Consider the following 17,143-nt stretch of genomic DNA (forward strand, 5'->3'; position numbering starts at 1 on the left):
CATGCGTTTATTAAGTGGCTGTTTGGTCTCTCCAATGTAGAGGTCTGGGCATTCCTCGCTACACTGTACAGCATACACCACATTGTTCAGTTTGAGTATTGGGGTTTTGTCTTTCGGATGATTCCTCATTCATTGTAGCTTCGTGCTATTAACACTGAAAAATTCTCTGAGAAATGATAGATGGCACATGTCCCGTGATGGTGCGAGTGATTTTCAATAACTTTATTAAAACCATATTGTGACACAGACCAGAACACTTACAGAGCACACAACAGAAATAAATACCATCATGTGTACAGCGCTCATTGCCGAACAGAATTATTGCAGCTGGCTTTTGATTTATGTCATCCAGAAAGGGAGAGGGCATGCTATGTCATCAGACAGAGATACCACCAGGAGCTGGGCTCAGTGTGCCAAACACCCTGCCTGCTTTTTGACCGTAGAGAGCAGTTCCTTAAACACGTCATCGGCTCTGATATACAGCTAGGCTGCGTCTCAATCTAAAACAATCAGCTCCTGCTCAGCTCCGCTCGAGGAGGCATCGGGCTGCTTTAATCAAGGTCCATGTCAGGCTTGCTCTCTGTAGTTTCTGAGGCAGGATTGCCCGCAGCCTCGGTCGTTCCCTTGTCTGCCGCTGCTTCCTGGGGTTTCTCCTGGCCGTCGACGGGCCCGTTCTGCTCTGCAGGGGTCTCCTCTTTGGGAAGCTCCACTTTGGGTTTGGGCTTGGTCACGATCGGGTTACAAGCACCGAAAAGCTCCTGTGGAAAAATGAAATGATGGGTTGATTCAATAAAAACTGAACTAACCCTACAGTCTAATATTCCTAGTGCTTACAATCTTAAACTCACCCTTGTTTTTGCTTTAATGTCTTTGACTTTGACAGATGGATCCACCGCCAGGCTCTGTTTGCTCTGCTGGTTCATGGCACTGTTCATCCAGATCATTGCATCGTTGTTCAGTTTGTCAACCTTGTTTACATCTGCCTCATCTAAATGGTCATACTGCTCATCCTGGAAATCAAACAGGCAATATTATGTGCTGTGCAGGCAACAGAAGCTATTAATAGTAGTTCTCATGTCTTTTAAACAATACCGTGTAAACATATTTAAAAACAAATACATTTCTTAATACTGTAGTTAATAGTAGTCACCTTCATTTTGTAGGCTTCGATAAATTTCATGTACTGCTGGATTTGTTTTCCCAGCTCATCAAAAGCTTTAGGTCTCTCTTCAGACTCTGCATACCTGTCCTGAATCGGCTGACCAAGTTTCTGCAGAGCACACCGTAAACACATCAGTTAGAGGAATCAATATGTGATCAGATTAAGACAAGAAACATAAATAAAGAAATAAAAAGAAATCAGCGCAATAATCACCTTCAACTCTGCCAGTTTGTCAATGTACACCTGTTTGGGTTGGTCCTCTCCATCTTCATACAGCCAGTTTTCAGTATCCTCCAGCTTTAAGGACAAAACATCTCGGTCCTAAAGAATTAGAATGATTTCACATTATGTCGAGGGACGTTGAATCTGCTGCTAATTACATCACGGCTTATCTTAAACGATGAATGAGACGATGCTCTTCACTCACAGTTTCGCTGACGAACTTCTCCAGCATGCCGTGCAGTTTGTCCCTCATTTCGTACACGTACTCTTCTACATTATTCTTAGCGTCGTTCCTCTCCTTCTCCAGCTTATCCTGCATGATCATCTTGCCCTGAGGAGAACAAACACAGCCATTCTTACTCCCAGGCGAGATGACTGGATTGTGTAATGTCAGTGTGAGAGATGGGTGAAAATATAGGTACCTCATTTTCTACAAAAAGATTGAGCATGTCGTTTGCTAGCTGCCACTGTGGGTTGTTTTCAATTGGAAGCTCCAGAACTTTTGTCTTGACTTTGGGTTTTTTGGCTTGTGGAGGCTGATCGGACTTCTTCTCACCCTTGTTCTCCTCTGTGGAAGTCTAAGGAAAAAAAGAAAAGGTATAACAAAATATAAACACACAGAATGAAACAACTGTATTATAACATTTACAGTCTAATGAATTTGCTTCATAAGGATAAAACATAAAAATCAAAACATTTCAGGGTTCTAACATAAAGACTTTAATCTGGGCTATCAATATTTAACTGATTCTACACAAACATCTCACCTCCATCTCTTCACTCTCTCGTGGCGTCTTCTCTTCTGTTTCTTTCTGAGCCTCTCCCTGAGTCAGCTGCTCATCCTGATCTGTCTGCATTTTGCTCTGCTGTGGGAAGAAATTTAAGAAGTCTTTAAGAAGAAGCATCTCACAATGAGTACCGCATGACTCTTTGTGATGAACCGTTTGTCCAAACTACCTCTCCATCTTTGTCGGCAGCCTGTTCTGTTTCCATTGGTTCCTCTGCCTCATCAGACTTCTGCACTTCAACCAGAGAGGCGCTGGACACACTAAAGATTCCGTGAATGTTCACCCGCACTTTCACTTTCACTTTGGAACTCTCACCTGATGCCTGGGGGACAACTTTCTGGATCATAAACTGACCTGTGGAAATAAAGGGTTAAAAGGAGTAAAGATAAAAAAATTAACTAGGAAAAATAGGTTTAGTGAAGCTTGTTAATCGCTGCCTGTCATATCCCACAGTCATTAAAAAGATATCACTCAGGGTCAGTTATAGGTCTGCATTTATTAAAAAAAACAAAAACAAACAAACAAAAAAAACCCTAGGGAGACTGCAACATATTATTAAAACCTGGAATGATAAAGGTGAACCGTGATGTATTAGGTAGAAACTGATCAGAGAGAAAGAGGAAAAAAAAAGATGATTACTGGAGATCATTTTAAAATTTAGTGAGATCAAACTGGTAAAACAAAACAAAAAACTAACACACAAAAAGGCCACATTTAATAGTGAAATTAAGAGGATTTCAAGCACAAGGAACTCAAAGCATTGGGCCTAAACAGCTGTGTAGCCTTAAGAAAAACTCTTATCAGTGAGACTAATAAAAAAGGCTTCAGTTGGCAGAAGGAACATAAAAATTGGACTCTGGAGCGACGGAAAAAGATCATGAGGTCTGTAAAGGATTTACTGTGATGGTCACATCGTGGTACAAAGAAAAGTGGATTAAGTGATGCACTCATCATCCATAGTGTAGAGTACAAGCTTATGAGAGCAGTGTTGATGATGTGGCATTACTTCAGTTGGTCAGTTCTTGGTTCAACAACATTCTGCACCCAAAACTTCACCTGACAATCTGGATATAGTGAGTCAACAGGTTTTTCGATCATAGGATTTTTTTTTTCATCTTTATCATCGATGGTTCAATTTGTGAAGGAGTTGTTCAGGTATCACGAGACATCAGTTTCAATGGGACACCAACTGGTCCAGACATTAACCCAACTTTTTAGGGTGTGCTGGAGAAGACTATACACAGTGGTCCACCTCTTCACTCGTGAACACAAGATCTTGGTGAGATACTAATGTGATTCTGGACACAGATAAATCTTAAGACATTGCATACGCTTATTGAAAAGAAGTGATGGCAAATGAGCACCATCATCAAAGCTTATGGGGTCCAACTGCACATTAGTGTGTGACTTTGTTTGGCCAGGCAGTAAATTTGAAAGTGAGGAAAGGTACACCAACCAAGATATTTTTCTAAGGACTTTATGGGGGGGAAAATAAAAACTTATAGGTACAAATCTAGCTCTGTGTCTGCTTGATGTGTAGGTAACCAAGTTTTAGGAAGGTTTCATTTCTTACCTATAGTGGGATCTGGATAAGGCAGCTCATTAGGGGAACTGTAGTAAGCCTCCAAAGAGAAAGGCTCTTTCCGGTAGAAAGTCAGCACTTTGGAAAAGGGCGCAGCATGGTTTTTGGGAAACACCTCACAATCACTGCAACAAATGAATATTAAATTACATTACGGTAACTAAGATAAATGTCAGCATAAATAAATAATGATGACGATGATAATAATAATAATAATAATGAAAAACAAAGAAGCCTTTTTCTTTTTTTACCTCACACCATCCTCTGCAGCAGAATGCCATTTCAAAGAGATGGGATATGGAACGGCATCTGTGATGGAGAATTCACGGACTTTGAAGGCCGGAGACAGGATTGCGCACTGAGGAGAGAGATGGCCTTGTGTCAATGAGCACTGCAGTAGTATTATATTATATTAACTCCTCTCAATCATCAACACTTGTTAAAGTTTGCCAGATGCAAACAACTGATTATTTTCCAGTAGACAGAATAAAACCCGACTGCATTGTACCTGCAGAGCGCATCCTCTGGCCACAGCTTCATCAGCATTCAGTGTAGTGCTCAACTCCTTTCCAAAGAATTTGCTGATTCCCTCTTTGACAGCTGGGATTCTAGAAGCACCGCCGACTATCTCAACCGCATAGATGTCTTCTTTCTTCAGTTCTTATGAAATAAAAACAAAGTTTAATCTTAAACATGAAGAAAAACTAATGAGTTCCTTTTTTAAACTCAATTAGACAAAAACTAAATTAAACTTACTGGCCTGTTCCAACAGACTCTGCAGAGGGGGTTCTACTCGGGCCAAAATGTCAGCACACATCTCTTCAAACTGAGCCCTGCAAAAGAAAAGAGGAACATGCCGTTAGATGTAAAGTAGATATCAACAATCAGCAAAAAAAAAAAAAATCACTTTCTTGTCAAACTACCTGTTCATTTTTCCAGTGACATCGATGTCATTCATGAAGCACTCGATGTTGAGTGGCAGGTCAGAGGAGTTAGCGCTCATCAGTTTCTTCAGTTTTTCAGACTCCTGGTAGAGCCTGACCAGAGCCCGGGGCTTTGACTTCACATCAAGCTTGTACTTTTTGCCAAATTCCTCGCAGAAATGTTTAACGACAACCTCGTCAAAATCCTTTCCTCCCAACAGCGGGTCACATGCTGTGGCAAGAACCTGAGCGGCAGGGTAAAGAGTTATGGTTATGACACAAACTCAGTTGTAGACTGATAAACTGTGTGCAGTGCACTGGGATGTCTACACACCTTGAGTTTGCCTTTATTAAAGGCACACACAGATGTCTGGTATCCAGAATGGCCCAGGTCCACAAACACCACATTCCTGGCCTTCTCCTCAGGAGCAGGCAGATCCTGTTTGTAGATTCCATAAGCCAAGGCAACTGCAATCGAGTCAATTAGAATTTTTAGGTGTACCTTATTAACTAGTTAGAAAATGGAAGCTTACAAACAACACCAAGCTAGAGTGGCTTTGTATGACTCAAAGCTCAAAATAATCCTTATCTGATAATTAACTATTTTATTTATACTGGGCAGTGATGTAGCCCTTTTAGTGACTGATATGATCATATTATGATATCTCCTTTTAAGAAAAAAAACTGTTTGAAATTTGAGTATGTAGAGCATTCGACTGATTTGAGCATCCACCACTTTGAATATGACAGAAAATGATCAAGAGCAGAATAGGTCTCAATTACTGTCAGATCAGAGTTGGTTAGTGAGATGCACTTCCTTGCCTAAAAGCTCTGGTACAGACCTGCAGTTGTCTCATTCATCAGCCTCAAGCAGTTGAGTCCAGCAATCTGAGCAGCATCTACTACAGATCTCCTCTCAGCATCAGTGTAGTAGCAAGGAACCTGGTTAGAACAGAAGGGAGTCCATTGATTAGTCTGGTTAATCAGTCCGCAAGGTGGCACACACTATGATTTGATTCTGATCTTTCTCAGCTGGTAAACAGTAGATAATTTGGTCACACGACTATGCTCTCATGTTAAGCAATACAATGTATCTGTGTCTGAATTACAGCAAAGTCACAGACTGAATGTCACACGCATCTTTAGCATTTGCAACAGGTTTTTATTGTTTTGAAGGTTGGAAATGCTTGTGTATGATTGCTGAGAAATAAACTTTCACTGCCAATTTGAAAAGAACTCTGAGCAATTCAAAAAAAACAACTTATAAGCAACATTCTCAAAAATGAATCTCTCATCCAACTCCAGTCAGCTGTCCTCTGCTCTGCTGCTTGGAAGAGTTAAGCATAATGGAACATAAATCACGTATCTGCCTGCTGCAAGTTCTGGTTTAGAGTGCAGCAGATCTCCAGAGCAGAAGGATTACTACTGTAACCACTAGAAGTTCTTGGAGGAGAGTTTAATTATTAATTCTAAAATAAGTCTGATGCACAATCAAAGGTCATGGGTTTATGATAGAATATGGATGATTCAATAATTAAGACTGGATTTAGTGAAACCAAACTATGTAAAACATAGACTCTCTGTTGTATGCCATTCTCTCAGAGCTTGTGTATTATTCTATTAACCTACTTAATGAAAGACAGATTCAGGACAAGTCTGATCAAGTAACATGACAAATGCATGTGTGTGAGGCATGGACTTGTTATGACAGCATACTTACAGACACAACGCAGTCAGCCACGGGCTTCTTCAGGGCGTTCTCTGCCGTCTCCTTGAGCTTGGTGAGAAGCATGGCGGTGACCTGTTCGATGCTGAATACCTTTTCCTCCTCCATGTACATCACCTTTAACAAAAATCCAATTGACAGACATGGAAGTTTATTACGCGTCAGCTCAAAATGAGTGTTTTGTATAGTAGCAGATTTTTAAAAAATATTCCAGTTAGTGACACAGAGCAGCAAAAGGTTCTCAGAGGTTTTCAATTAGATCCTCAAAGAAAAACAAACCCATTATCAGCTGCTAGAGAAAATGTCAGACCAAGTTTACTATAAAGTCAGGTCTGGAAAAAGAATACCAAAATTTTAACTATAATGCAAATGTTCCCTCTTCTTCTCTTACCTTGATGCCTGTTGTTCCCGAGGGCATTTGTGCAATATCGTAGACCATGTTTTCTTTGAGGGACTGCACATATGGATCTGAAAATGCCCTGCCATGAAACTTCTTGAACCCTTGGACTGTGTTCTTGCAGTTTGTGACAACCTGTTTAATGAGAGAAAGAAAAGAAAAATGTTTAATTGACACACAAATACTAACTGCACAAACTGTCAATTTATGACTTGGCAAATTGATTTGTGTTGGTGCAGTTTCTGTGTAGAGTTGTTCATGCTCTGTGCACTGTGTGATGAAGCGACCCCCACCCCGGTCTCCTGGGCAAAACCTGTACCCAGCACCTTTCAGCTTCTCGTGAAAACATACCTGGCTTTTTGCAGCTGCACCAATTGATCGATTCCGGGGTCCAAAAGAAACACATGCTCTAAAAACAGAAAACACAATTCACCTCTCTCATCTACAACAATTGCTTCACAATGGTGCAGTTAGTTCACCAACTGGCGATATAATATTAACCCTTTCACGTGTATTTTTTAAGATTCTGAAATCACAATTCTATGGTCCTTTATCTGGTTTTTCTGTGGACCGAGAGCGTTAAAAATGAAGCACAATAGGCTGATAATGTGGTTTTGACAGCCTGGTTCCGGCCTCCTCCCGTCAGCCTGCAGTAAAACATCCATCACCTGACTAGTTAGGTCACTTAACGACCTTTAAATATTTTTTCGATGGTATTAATGTATTCAAACCCCAAAAGAAACAATAAATTAAAATCAAGTTATCCCAGGGTTTCTTTTCTCCAACAATTTCGTTCCGGCTTGCTAGCATTAGCTTTAGCACTCACATGCTGTTTCCTGTTGTGAAATCTGTTAGCATGCTAACTAGCTAGCAATGTTAGCTTCACTCAATATTAGGATATAGAAAAGTGCATTCATTCACATTCTGTAGGCGTTATCAACGCAGACGATAGATTGCAAAGCATCCTCAATGATGTGACTAGTCGTACTTACGGTGTACATCGATCGCTGTATTCATTGGCGACAGTTTCAATCCCTCCGGCTCGGGCTACTGCTACATAGCAGTTTAAAAACCCGACGTCAAAGCCTACAACTGACATTATCGCTAGTTAACTTGGTAGTGTGGAGTTACAAGGAGGAACAAAAATACAGTTCGGTGCTCAAAGTGACAACGGTGGCTACAGAAGCTCTCAGTCAGCGGACGGTGATACACCCTTGTTCTTCTTGTTCCATGAAGCTGAGCAGCAGCATGCGGTACGCCGGCAGATGCGTGACAGCGTTCAGGAATTTTCTGTCTGTGCACTGACCAATAGCATCCGACTGCGGGGACCAGAGTGATGTCATGCGCCACCTACAGCTCAGACCCGGTATCGCATCAGCAGGTCTTTTTTTTTTTCCTTTGGGGGTCGCAAAAGCGGATCATGTGATTCCTTCTCACCGTTCATAGCATCCTCTTCTGTCACACCAACCCTCTGCATGTCCTCCTTTGGTACATCCATGAATCTTTTTTGTGGCCTTTCTCTTTTCCTCCTCGGTGGAAGCTCTATATCCATCCACCAACTCTTTCTCATATCTTCATGGCATGGGTCATCATCTTTATCGCTGTATATTTACTACCACTCGGTCTGTCACACTTGTTTCTTCTCTTCTCTATACCTCTGGAATCCTTACACTCTCCATGACTGTGTTAAATTATCTGGTTAAAAACTCAGCTGAGCTCTGCATACCTCCACATGTATGTTATCTAAACCAACTGCCTTTCCACTCATTCTTTTTATAGCTGCCATCATTTCCTCCTGCTAATCCTCTGCACTTCCTGATTTACATCTTCCTCTCTCTCTCTCATTTTATACATTCATCAGGTCCTCAAAGTACTCCTTCCACCTTCTTAGCACACCCTGGTCACTGATTAGTACATGTACTAATCAGTGACCAGGGTGTGCTAAGAAGGTGGAAGATAAGATAACCTAATAAAGGTTATCTTATCTTCCACCTTCTTAGCACACCCTGGTCACTGATTAGTACATGCCCATCTCTATCCATAATCACCCTAACCTGTTGGACATCCCAGTATCTCACTAGAGTCTGTATGATCGCTGTCTGACTTCTGGTAGCTGTAGCGTCAACCATTTGCAGGTTGGTATTTTCTTAAGTATCACAACTACTTCAAATCAGCTGTAATAAAATTGTCTGGCTGTTAAGACTTCTGATTATGTTTCTGGCAACTCTCACCAGCTAAACATATCAAGGAGTCACATCAGCAAATCAGCATCAGGTGATGCAAAATCATGTTGTTACAACAGTGTGTTCTGCTTTTACTTTGACACATAGTACCCACTTACGCTGTTGCAGATCATGCTATGGCAACAGCACTCACCAGTGACTGTGGTCAGCAGGACACTGTATTCTACAACATCACAAAGTCAATCAGCCTACTTTTATTAGACACTCATGAATCTGGAGATTCAACTAACACAGGGAAGGAATACAGTATATAAAGTTCACTGTCGTGCAAAAAGACAGCTGTGGCACTGCCTCCACCCCTCAGACTCAAAGCGTGGGGATGATTCCTGAAACACTGAGCCTGAAAATAAATACATTTATATGTCTTATATATCCATTCCTCAGCACTGCTTTTATGACTGACTAGTATTAACTTCTGCAGTTGAAACATTTGTCTCATCAGTATTATTCTCATGGGATCAAAAATAGCAAATAATCACATCAAACGGTTCAAACTCACTCAAACACAGATTCCAACATTTTTAACCACACTTTTTTCTGTGTACTGATAAATTAATTTAATGCAAAATATGTATTAGAATATCTAAAACTGCAACCCTATCACAACATCCACCACATTCTAAGTGAAAACATGACAAACTGGTGTGCACAGGCATCAGATTATTGGCCAGAACATCACCAAACATCATTTGCGAGAGTACCACACTTATCCTCCAAATGTCACACTCTAACTTAACTATTTTTTATTTTGTCATTCAATGTTAGGAATTAAAGTGAACCAACAGTCAATCAAAACTGATTTCACATAAATATTTTCACTTTTTATTGGTTAGACGTACAGACTTGGAATTATAAACAGAGGGCAGTTTAGAGAGGCGGTGCGTGTTCATTGATCGTTCTCGTAGTCGGCTGAATTCTTCCTCTTGCCCTGCTGATGGACGCTGTTGCCCCAGCTGTAGGTCAGATACATAAGGACCATTGCTGCAAAAAGGAAGATTACAAAACACATTAGCATTAGCGATCTGACACTTTATGCACCTTACTGTGAAATAAGTGTCTTTAGTAAATCCTTAAAAATCATATTGTCTGTCTCTTCATTCTCTTCAAATCTTCACTCATGCTTCACACATGACACGACTAAAACACTTCTATTATACAAGCACAAATACTGTTATGGTCAAACTCATAATCAATTAATTTAACAGGTCATCTAGGTTTGTCTGTGAAGGTTCTCAGTCACCCAGGTCATCGTAGTCAAAGGAGCTTGCAAAGAAAAGCGTCTGGACTTCTTTAAGTTACTTGAAGACGTTTCACCTCTCGTCCGAGAAGCTTCAACTGAAGAAGCTTCTCAAATGACGTTTCACCTCTCATCTGAGAAGGTTCTTCAACTGAAGAAGCTTCACGGATGAGAGGTGAAACGTCTTCAAGTAACTTAAAGAAGTCCAGACGCTTTTCTTTGCAAGTCATCTAGGTTTGCTTTATTTTCTATTTTCTCTATCTTAAAAATAGCCTAAAGTAGTTCAGAATAAGATCCTTTTATAGTTTAAAATACAAGCGTTTTTAGCTCAGAAACCAACTCCAAGATTCCAGGTGAAGTTTAACTAGGAAAATATGAATGACAGAGTTGAAACAAACAGGCCAAGCATGCTACATATGCTCTTATTTAATTTTAAGAATTTACTGATATTGACACAATGAGCTGGTATACCAGAATCCTAACATAGTGTAAAAGAAAAACACTCACGGGGTGCAACTTTGAAGAAAGACGACGTGACCCTCCTCCACACATTTGGGATTCCCTTGGAGAAGTAGTTGGGGAAAGCCCTCTGCTCAAAAGGGGACAGACTGTATGTGATTATATGCCTGACCTTGGCCAAGTTTCCAAAGTGGCGTCCCATGTTTACTGGAGAGCTGGGCTGAAAAGACAGCAAGACGCATACAAACACAGTCATCAGTGCTTAAGTGTTTCTGTGAGCTGGATTTAAAGAAAATATTTTTAACCCAATAGCTGGATAATATATCTAATGTTCTCCTCAGAAACCAGCCTGTCATTGGAAAGGGGGTTATTGGGGTTACTGAATTTTAAATATACATAAAGGGCAATACATACGTGTCGTATTAACTTTAACGTAAAGTCGTCATTTAAACGTTAGCTTATGTAATGAGGTTCACAAGTCAGCTTTATAAAGCTGTTTTATGTAAGAGTATTACATAAACAATCACCTGCCCTTGTCTTAAAGACTTCCTGTGATAGTCACTAACACAGAACCCCCAAAAGGGTGCCAGATTGTTGATCCGTAGCGTGTCTCAAAGAACACAAAATTAAAATCCCAAACGAGCTAAGGTTAGCCGCGCTAGACGTTAGCTTGTCTGTTAGCTCAAACAGGCTAGCTCCTGAGGTACAAACAGACCTTGAGCTTGCACGAAAGCGTGGTATTTGAATCGCAATAGGCTCACACTAGTTCAGTTTCGCTATAAAAAAATTACTGACATATCACGTTTTAGTATTACGGATAAATTCAAGAAAAACTTTTCAGTTGAAATAATGACATTGAGACTCACCGCTTTGCTTGTCCACGGTGTTTCTGAACACTTCCGGTGTCCGTCGACCTTTGTTATTCAGGCGTCAGCTCACGCCGAGGGCATTACTGCCCCCTGACGGGCTGGGGTTTAAACGGCAAGCCATTAACTGAGTGAGGAAAATGTGTTTTTTCTAGTTCCAGGTCTATTAATACTGTGCTCGTGTGTTTTCAGATATTCCAATATTTGATTATGGGCATCATCTAGTTTAGGCCGCAGATCCTAGCTGCCACAGCAAATCACACTCAGAAGGTGCCAATATTAATCGACTAAGCTCTAAAGGTTTTTTTCCTCAGGACTTTAAGCAAAACAAGTAAAGTTGTGGTCGAAAGTTCCCATACACTCATGGAGGGCATGGATGTTATGTTAATTTTTATTCAGTGCTCTAGGGTAGAATGATTGTGCATCATAGATCTTTAATCACTTTAAAAAAACAAAACAAGAATTGGGTGCAGAATTGAATTCGTGTTGGATTTTCTTTAGTGTACATCTGTATACAGGCTTAAATATGAATATATACATTCCCACTAATATTTAGCTAAATGTCTCTTAACGTGTTGCACTTCAACCAGAAACTTTGGTTGCCATAAATAAGCTTGAGGCATATTTTTGGCTGGATGACCACTTTTCACGGCACAGTTGGTAGTTCATTTAAATTGATTACTTTCAAGGCAATGACTGGGCATTTAAACATAGTCCACAATTTTTAACAAGGGTTGAGGCCGGCGTTTTGGCAAGACCATTACAAAGGTGTAATATTAGTCTGCTTTATTTATTCCAAAACCACTTGTGATGTATGCTTGGCATCATTGTCCTGTTGGAACATCCAATTAGATCTGAGTTCATACTGTCTAGCTTTGATTTAAGGTGATGAAGAAAGACACCTCATCTCTGTGGCCAGATAGCTCAATCTTTGTCTCATCTGGCCATAAAACTTTTATTTTTAGTAGATTTCCTCAATTTCAGCACCACTCACCTTTCTTTAGTGGCTCATAGCTCTTCACATAATTCCATTTAAACAAGGTTTATGCAAGTTATTTTTAATTTTCTTCAACTTTTGCCTACATAATTTCATTCTTTCGAATATTCCTAAGCTGAACACAGACACAGTGAATTCATTCAGTTTGCATAAATAGATATGACATGCATTTAGTCTCATTCAACCAGTACAAATATATAAGCATGCAGTCAGTTCACACGTATGCAGTCACTCAGTGACCAGAAGTAATAAATACACACTGAAACCTCGACAACTTTCATTCTGGACATTATGCAGACAGACGTCTGTAATCCCCATGAATAAAACGATATGTAAAAGGTTTGGGAAGCGTTTGTGACTGCTTTTTCTTTTTGTCCAGAACAGAGCTACTTAAAATTTGGCAAATTGTGTTAAATTAAAGAATAATGACAGAAAACCCACCCAGAATAAATTAACAAAAACAAGCAAACTTAAAATAAATCATACATCACACATTTTTATCTTCAAGTGTGTTAGATTCATTACAACATTTCTAACAGCTGAAGATCAGGATGCATCTGCACCTTTTCTGCCTTAACAAAACCGAAATAAATGCCACACTTTTACATGATAAAATACTTTAAGTAAACACAACTGCTCCAGACCAAACTTCTTTCATGCACAACGATTTTATAAATTCATGAAATCACCGAGCCTGGTCAGAATATTTGATGCTTGGAAACAGTCCACCTGTGTGATGACTGCTGATGAGGGTTTGTTGACATTCTGATCAGCCTGAAAAACAGAAAGGCATGTTGGTTGCTGGCTTAGCGACATGTACACCTGGTGGCGACCATGTCTTCAAACTCCTTGTAGACGTAAGAGCCGTCCTCTTCAAAGATCATGACACTGAGGGGGCTGTAGTGGGAGGGGACACACGAGGGCCTGGGAACAGAGGAGTCAAGCTTCTCATAGATGAGGTTTTGCACCATGGTGTGGACGGGTGACCCGTAGATGAAGCCCGTGATCCTCGGGCAGATTCCTCTGCAGTACCTGGGATTGTACTTAGGAGGAAACACAATCCAGTGGTCCAGTTTGAGCTGACTGAAGCGCACCCTGAAATCATACAAGGCGCAGTCACGTGTTGGGAATTCGGAACTTGGGAGAAGCTCAGGCAGCTGGATGTCCAACTTTGTATCACCTCGTTTGCTCTTTGGAGATTCCCTCTTCCATCTCCTCTTGCGCCCACGCCTGCGTTCTGGTTTTAAAGCCCCCTCCTTCTGAAAATTATTAAAGGCCACAGATGGCCTTTTACTTGCTTTAGCACTCTCTAGTGACCACTGGTGGGCGATTTTACTGGTGTCATTGAGGTAAAGAAGTAGAGGAGGGGACCTCAAGGTGATCTCCAGGGGACCTTTGCAACCATTGCCCTTGGCTCTTTGTTCCTCTGGGCAGGTGATGTTGACAAGCAAGTGTATGTTCTTTTTCGGAAACTTTAGGAGAGGCAGAAAAAATGAAGTGATGTCAATCTCCACCCAGTTTCTCCAGCTCCTCCTGCCTGTGCTGGCTGAAAAGTTCACTGCACGTTGGATCCCTGGACAGAGCGGGCACTGATTCGACCTCTCATACTCCTCGATAGTGATGTAACACAGAGAGCTGACAGGTGCTGAACTTTCATGGTCCAAACTGTACAGCAGGGCCGAGTTCAGAAGTTGCTCTTTTCTTTTCACTTGATGGAGGCTGTAGGATAAATCCTGCATAAAACTCTCTGTGGAAGAACACAAGAACATAAAGGGCAGAAAGTCACCATCATGTCATGATGCAGACGTGCTCAAGATTACACCAAATTTTAATTAGGTTGAATAAACATGCACAACTTATACATGTAGCCAATTCCACCAATGACATTTTACTTTTAAGGGAAGGTAAAAATGCAGGATTAGTGACAATAATGTGTTTCCATAATCAGTTACATACAAAAAAAACCCCTAAAAACGCACACTTTTTGTGTGTGTGTGTATATATATATATATATATATATATATATATATATATATATATATATATATATATATATATATATATATAAATCAACTATTACACACTTAAAAATATATATAATAAAAAATATTGGTATATTGTAGCATACCCAAGTATTATCACACTAAAGTTGAATGACTAAAAAAAATAAAAAAAAATTAAAAAGACCTCAAGCTTTAATATCTGTGAAACCATACATGTGGTTTGGACCGTTTAAGATATTATGTGTTGTATATTAGAAGCTATAAAAAATATATCTGTCCCCTGTCTGCAAAACTGTGATTTCTACAGGCATCCAATCTGCTGCCAGAGATCTGACATTCAAATATTTTTGATTTTAAACGGTATTCATTCTGCGTTAACTTGAGCTACATCCATGAGTCCATATTCATAGAATTACAGTAATAGATTTAACGTAAAAGTATCTGAAGGGCCTCACTCAAGATGCTTTGTAGATAATAGAACTACAAAATGAACCCTCACAAAAAAAGTGAAAGACTAAATCATCTAGAAACCACTTACCTTCTTCCCTCACAGTTTATGTAATAAATCTTATTAAAGACGTGCATCTTTTTCCTGGAACATCATTAAATCCAGCAGCCACAGTATATACCAGCCTTGTGTAGAAATTAGTTCTCCCTTTAAACCAGGTTTCCCATGGTACCCTCTATAATTTGGGTTAGCACTAAGGTTAAGTTATGGCTTTTCATAAGTACTTGACTGAGCAGTTTTGCTGTAATTTTGCTGCACCAGCAATCAGATAGCAAGCAACACAATCCTCAGAGCAGGTATGACTAACTTCACCACACTGGCCTAGTGAGTTTGTGTGTCAACAGTGCAAACAACGCACCTAGTTGAGCGAGGGTGTGTGCAAATGTACGTGCATCTCTTGGCAGCGAACATCTACTTGCTGCTCTGCCTAATAACAAAAAAGCGCAGAGCAAAATGGATGATCTGGGGAAGAAATATAGGTAAGGCAGACAGGGAGGGAATAAAAATGAGAAAGAAAAGGCAGCTAAATGCTGCAAAAAACATCCCAGTTATGAGCCAGATCAAACAAACACTCACCATACATGCAGCCTAATGATTTATGCAGGTGCACCAAAAGCCATAGCACCTTGAAATTCAGTAGTTAGGATTGTTGGCAGTCCCAGGTTGCCTTTTTTAATGTTATAATATGAATAAAGTTATTCATTTATAATTAACATCAATGCACAACCTGTAAAATCAGTGGTTAGTGTATTGCATGTACATGGTGGACTGGAATTATTTACGTATGATCTAGTCTGCCCCTGGTACAGCAGAGAGAAGTGGGTCAGGTCAGGGTAAGATGATGAGATGTAGTATAAGGTATGGTTAATGTCAAACATGAAACAGTCACATTGTAATACCATTAAATGAACCACTTTTTGTTCTGTGTTGAGTCAGTTTGTTGGGACATTTGACTCAAAAACTTTATATTACCAAATATAAACTGAGATACTTATCCTAGGGTGCATCTGGGGCTTGAGGTTCTTCTGAGATCCAGGAAGCTCTGGTAATTTCGCTTTGCTTTACCTCATCTTCGAAAAAGTGACCTATATCTCCAAATCATTGAAACTCTATAATCTTAATAAACACATGACCCTTAGTAACTATCCTTTGGGGTGTTTTAAGGCTGTGTGCCATGTTTCAGAGCCTATTCGTTTATTTAAATGGCCATGGAGCATCAGTGCTGCATGACCGTTTTGTTTTCTCCAGTGCAGTCAGCTGCCCGTGTGACTTGCTCACCTTTGTTACTTTGTGCCAGGCACTCATCCTGTGGCTTGATCAGTCGGACAGTGTTGTAGATGTTGCTCCCGTCCACACTCCTCTGCACTCTGGAGGACTTCTTGTAAACCTCTGTCAGATATTTCATGTACCTGTGCTCGGGTTTGAGCTTTTTCTTCAGACCGGGGTTCCACCTCGACCCCCCGTGCTCCGACAGAGCTTTCAGCAGCGGGGAGAAGATGCTGTCGTACTGGTAGGTGAAGTCGGTCAGTGTGTGCGGCGCGTTAGTGGCAGGCCTGAATGGCGCAACCAGCTTGAAGCTGCAGGTGACAAGCAGCAGCAGAGCGACAGTGCGAAAACGACTAAGGGCAGCTGACATCAGCATTTGTTTTTCCATTATAAACAACGAAACCGGTCAAAACCTATCGGGACTCTCTGTGGAGAGCTCGAGGTCAACAGGAGCGAACACGTGCTGCCGCTGATCAACACGCGCAGGTGTGGGCAATCAGCTCCATCACTCATATTACTTTGTCATGTAAAAGAAAGCTGCTGCAGGAGCCCCTGCGGCTGAGTCGTGTGAAAAATAAGAATGAAAACTGCAGCGAGCTTGTTTTATATGTAGCATAAGTGAGAGGACTGTGTTTTGTAAAGCACCAGCTCTGATTAAACTGTGAACCTTTAACTTCTGGTATTGAAGTACGTTTCCGGTTATTGTAAAAACAAGGTCAGACTACACATTTTAACATTTAAAGCGGAAAACCGAGCCCTCTAAA

General features: G+C 40.5%; 3 protein-coding genes across 5 annotated transcripts; all 3 read right to left on the minus strand.

Moving 5' to 3' along the window:
* Positions 1–195: 195 nt before the first annotated feature.
* hspa4b (heat shock protein family A (Hsp70) member 4b) lies at positions 196–8,104 on the minus strand. The gene is made up of 19 exons (XM_086311779.1): positions 7,793–8,104; positions 7,152–7,209; positions 6,795–6,935; positions 6,398–6,520; positions 5,520–5,619; positions 5,012–5,145; positions 4,678–4,922; positions 4,511–4,587; positions 4,263–4,414; positions 4,006–4,112; positions 3,746–3,879; positions 2,342–2,526; positions 2,152–2,250; positions 1,807–1,962; positions 1,590–1,715; positions 1,376–1,483; positions 1,151–1,270; positions 849–1,010; positions 196–758 (listed from the first exon to the last, which is right to left on the minus strand). Exons 1-19 carry the CDS (start codon positions 7,897–7,899, stop codon positions 552–554), a joined length of 2,541 nt encoding a protein of 846 aa, XP_086167905.1. The 5' UTR covers positions 7,900–8,104; the 3' UTR covers positions 196–551.
* A 1,747-nt stretch (positions 8,105–9,851) lies between these two features.
* uqcrq (ubiquinol-cytochrome c reductase, complex III subunit VII) lies at positions 9,852–11,751 on the minus strand. 2 transcript variants are annotated; one of them, XM_086263438.1, is made up of 3 exons: positions 11,606–11,751; positions 10,788–10,959; positions 9,852–10,024 (listed from the first exon to the last, which is right to left on the minus strand). In XM_086263438.1, the coding sequence occupies exons 2-3, from the start codon at positions 10,939–10,941 to the stop codon at positions 9,930–9,932; spliced, it is 249 nt and encodes an 82-aa protein (XP_086119564.1). In that variant the 5' UTR covers positions 10,942–10,959; positions 11,606–11,751; the 3' UTR covers positions 9,852–9,929. The 2 variants fall into 2 exon arrangements, with proteins under 2 accessions (XP_086119564.1, XP_086119572.1); XM_086263446.1 differs by lacking the exon at positions 11,606–11,751 and adding an exon at positions 11,267–11,477.
* A 445-nt stretch (positions 11,752–12,196) lies between these two features.
* On the minus strand, positions 12,197–16,916 carry gdf9 (growth differentiation factor 9). 2 transcript variants are annotated; one of them, XM_086311859.1, is made up of 3 exons: positions 16,392–16,916; positions 15,472–15,540; positions 12,197–14,349 (listed from the first exon to the last, which is right to left on the minus strand). In XM_086311859.1, the coding sequence occupies exons 1-3, from the start codon at positions 16,765–16,767 to the stop codon at positions 13,409–13,411; spliced, it is 1,386 nt and encodes a 461-aa protein (XP_086167985.1). In that variant the 5' UTR covers positions 16,768–16,916; the 3' UTR covers positions 12,197–13,408. The 2 variants fall into 2 exon arrangements, with proteins under 2 accessions (XP_086167985.1, XP_086167994.1); XM_086311868.1 differs by lacking the exon at positions 15,472–15,540 and having other exon boundaries at positions 12,201–14,349.
* Positions 16,917–17,143: the final 227 nt, after the last annotated feature.

This window comes from Aulonocara sp. 'chitande type north' Nkhata Bay, linkage group LG2 (assembly GCF_057382095.1).
Source record: "Aulonocara sp. 'chitande type north' Nkhata Bay isolate Kocher_YH1m ecotype deep benthic linkage group LG2, A_spYH_male_GT1.1, whole genome shotgun sequence".
In the NCBI taxonomy this organism is placed as follows: Eukaryota; Metazoa; Chordata; class Actinopteri; order Cichliformes; family Cichlidae; genus Aulonocara; species Aulonocara sp. 'chitande type north' Nkhata Bay.

What these genes read in the sequence shown, in the direction of transcription:
- hspa4b (XM_086311779.1), bottom strand. Translation starts at nt 7,899, where the DNA reads ATGTCAGTTGTAGGCTTTGACGTCGGGTTTTTAAACTGCTATGTAGCA. An exon ending in CGGGAACAACAGGCATCAAG is followed by an intron (nt 6,521 to 6,794) that starts GTAAGAGAAGAA and finishes TTTTTGTTAAAG; the next exon opens with GTGATGTACATGGAGGAGGA. An exon ending in TGGCTGACTGCGTTGTGTCT is followed by an intron (nt 5,620 to 6,397) that starts GTAAGTATGCTG and finishes TGTTCTAACCAG; the next exon opens with GTTCCTTGCTACTACACTGA.
- uqcrq (XM_086263438.1), bottom strand. Translation starts at nt 10,941, where the DNA reads ATGGGACGCCACTTTGGAAACTTGGCCAAGGTCAGGCATATAATCACA. An exon ending in TTTCTTCAAAGTTGCACCCC is followed by an intron (nt 10,025 to 10,787) that starts GTGAGTGTTTTT and finishes TCCTTTTTGCAG; the next exon opens with CAATGGTCCTTATGTATCTG.
- gdf9 (XM_086311859.1), bottom strand. Translation starts at nt 16,767, where the DNA reads ATGGAAAAACAAATGCTGATGTCAGCTGCCCTTAGTCGTTTTCGCACT. An exon ending in CCTGGCACAAAGTAACAAAG is followed by an intron (nt 15,541 to 16,391) that starts GTGAGCAAGTCA and finishes TTTTGTTATTAG; the next exon opens with GCAGAGCAGCAAGTAGATGT. An exon ending in ACACACCCTCGCTCAACTAG is followed by an intron (nt 14,350 to 15,471) that starts GTGCGTTGTTTG and finishes GTTCTTCCACAG; the next exon opens with AGAGTTTTATGCAGGATTTA.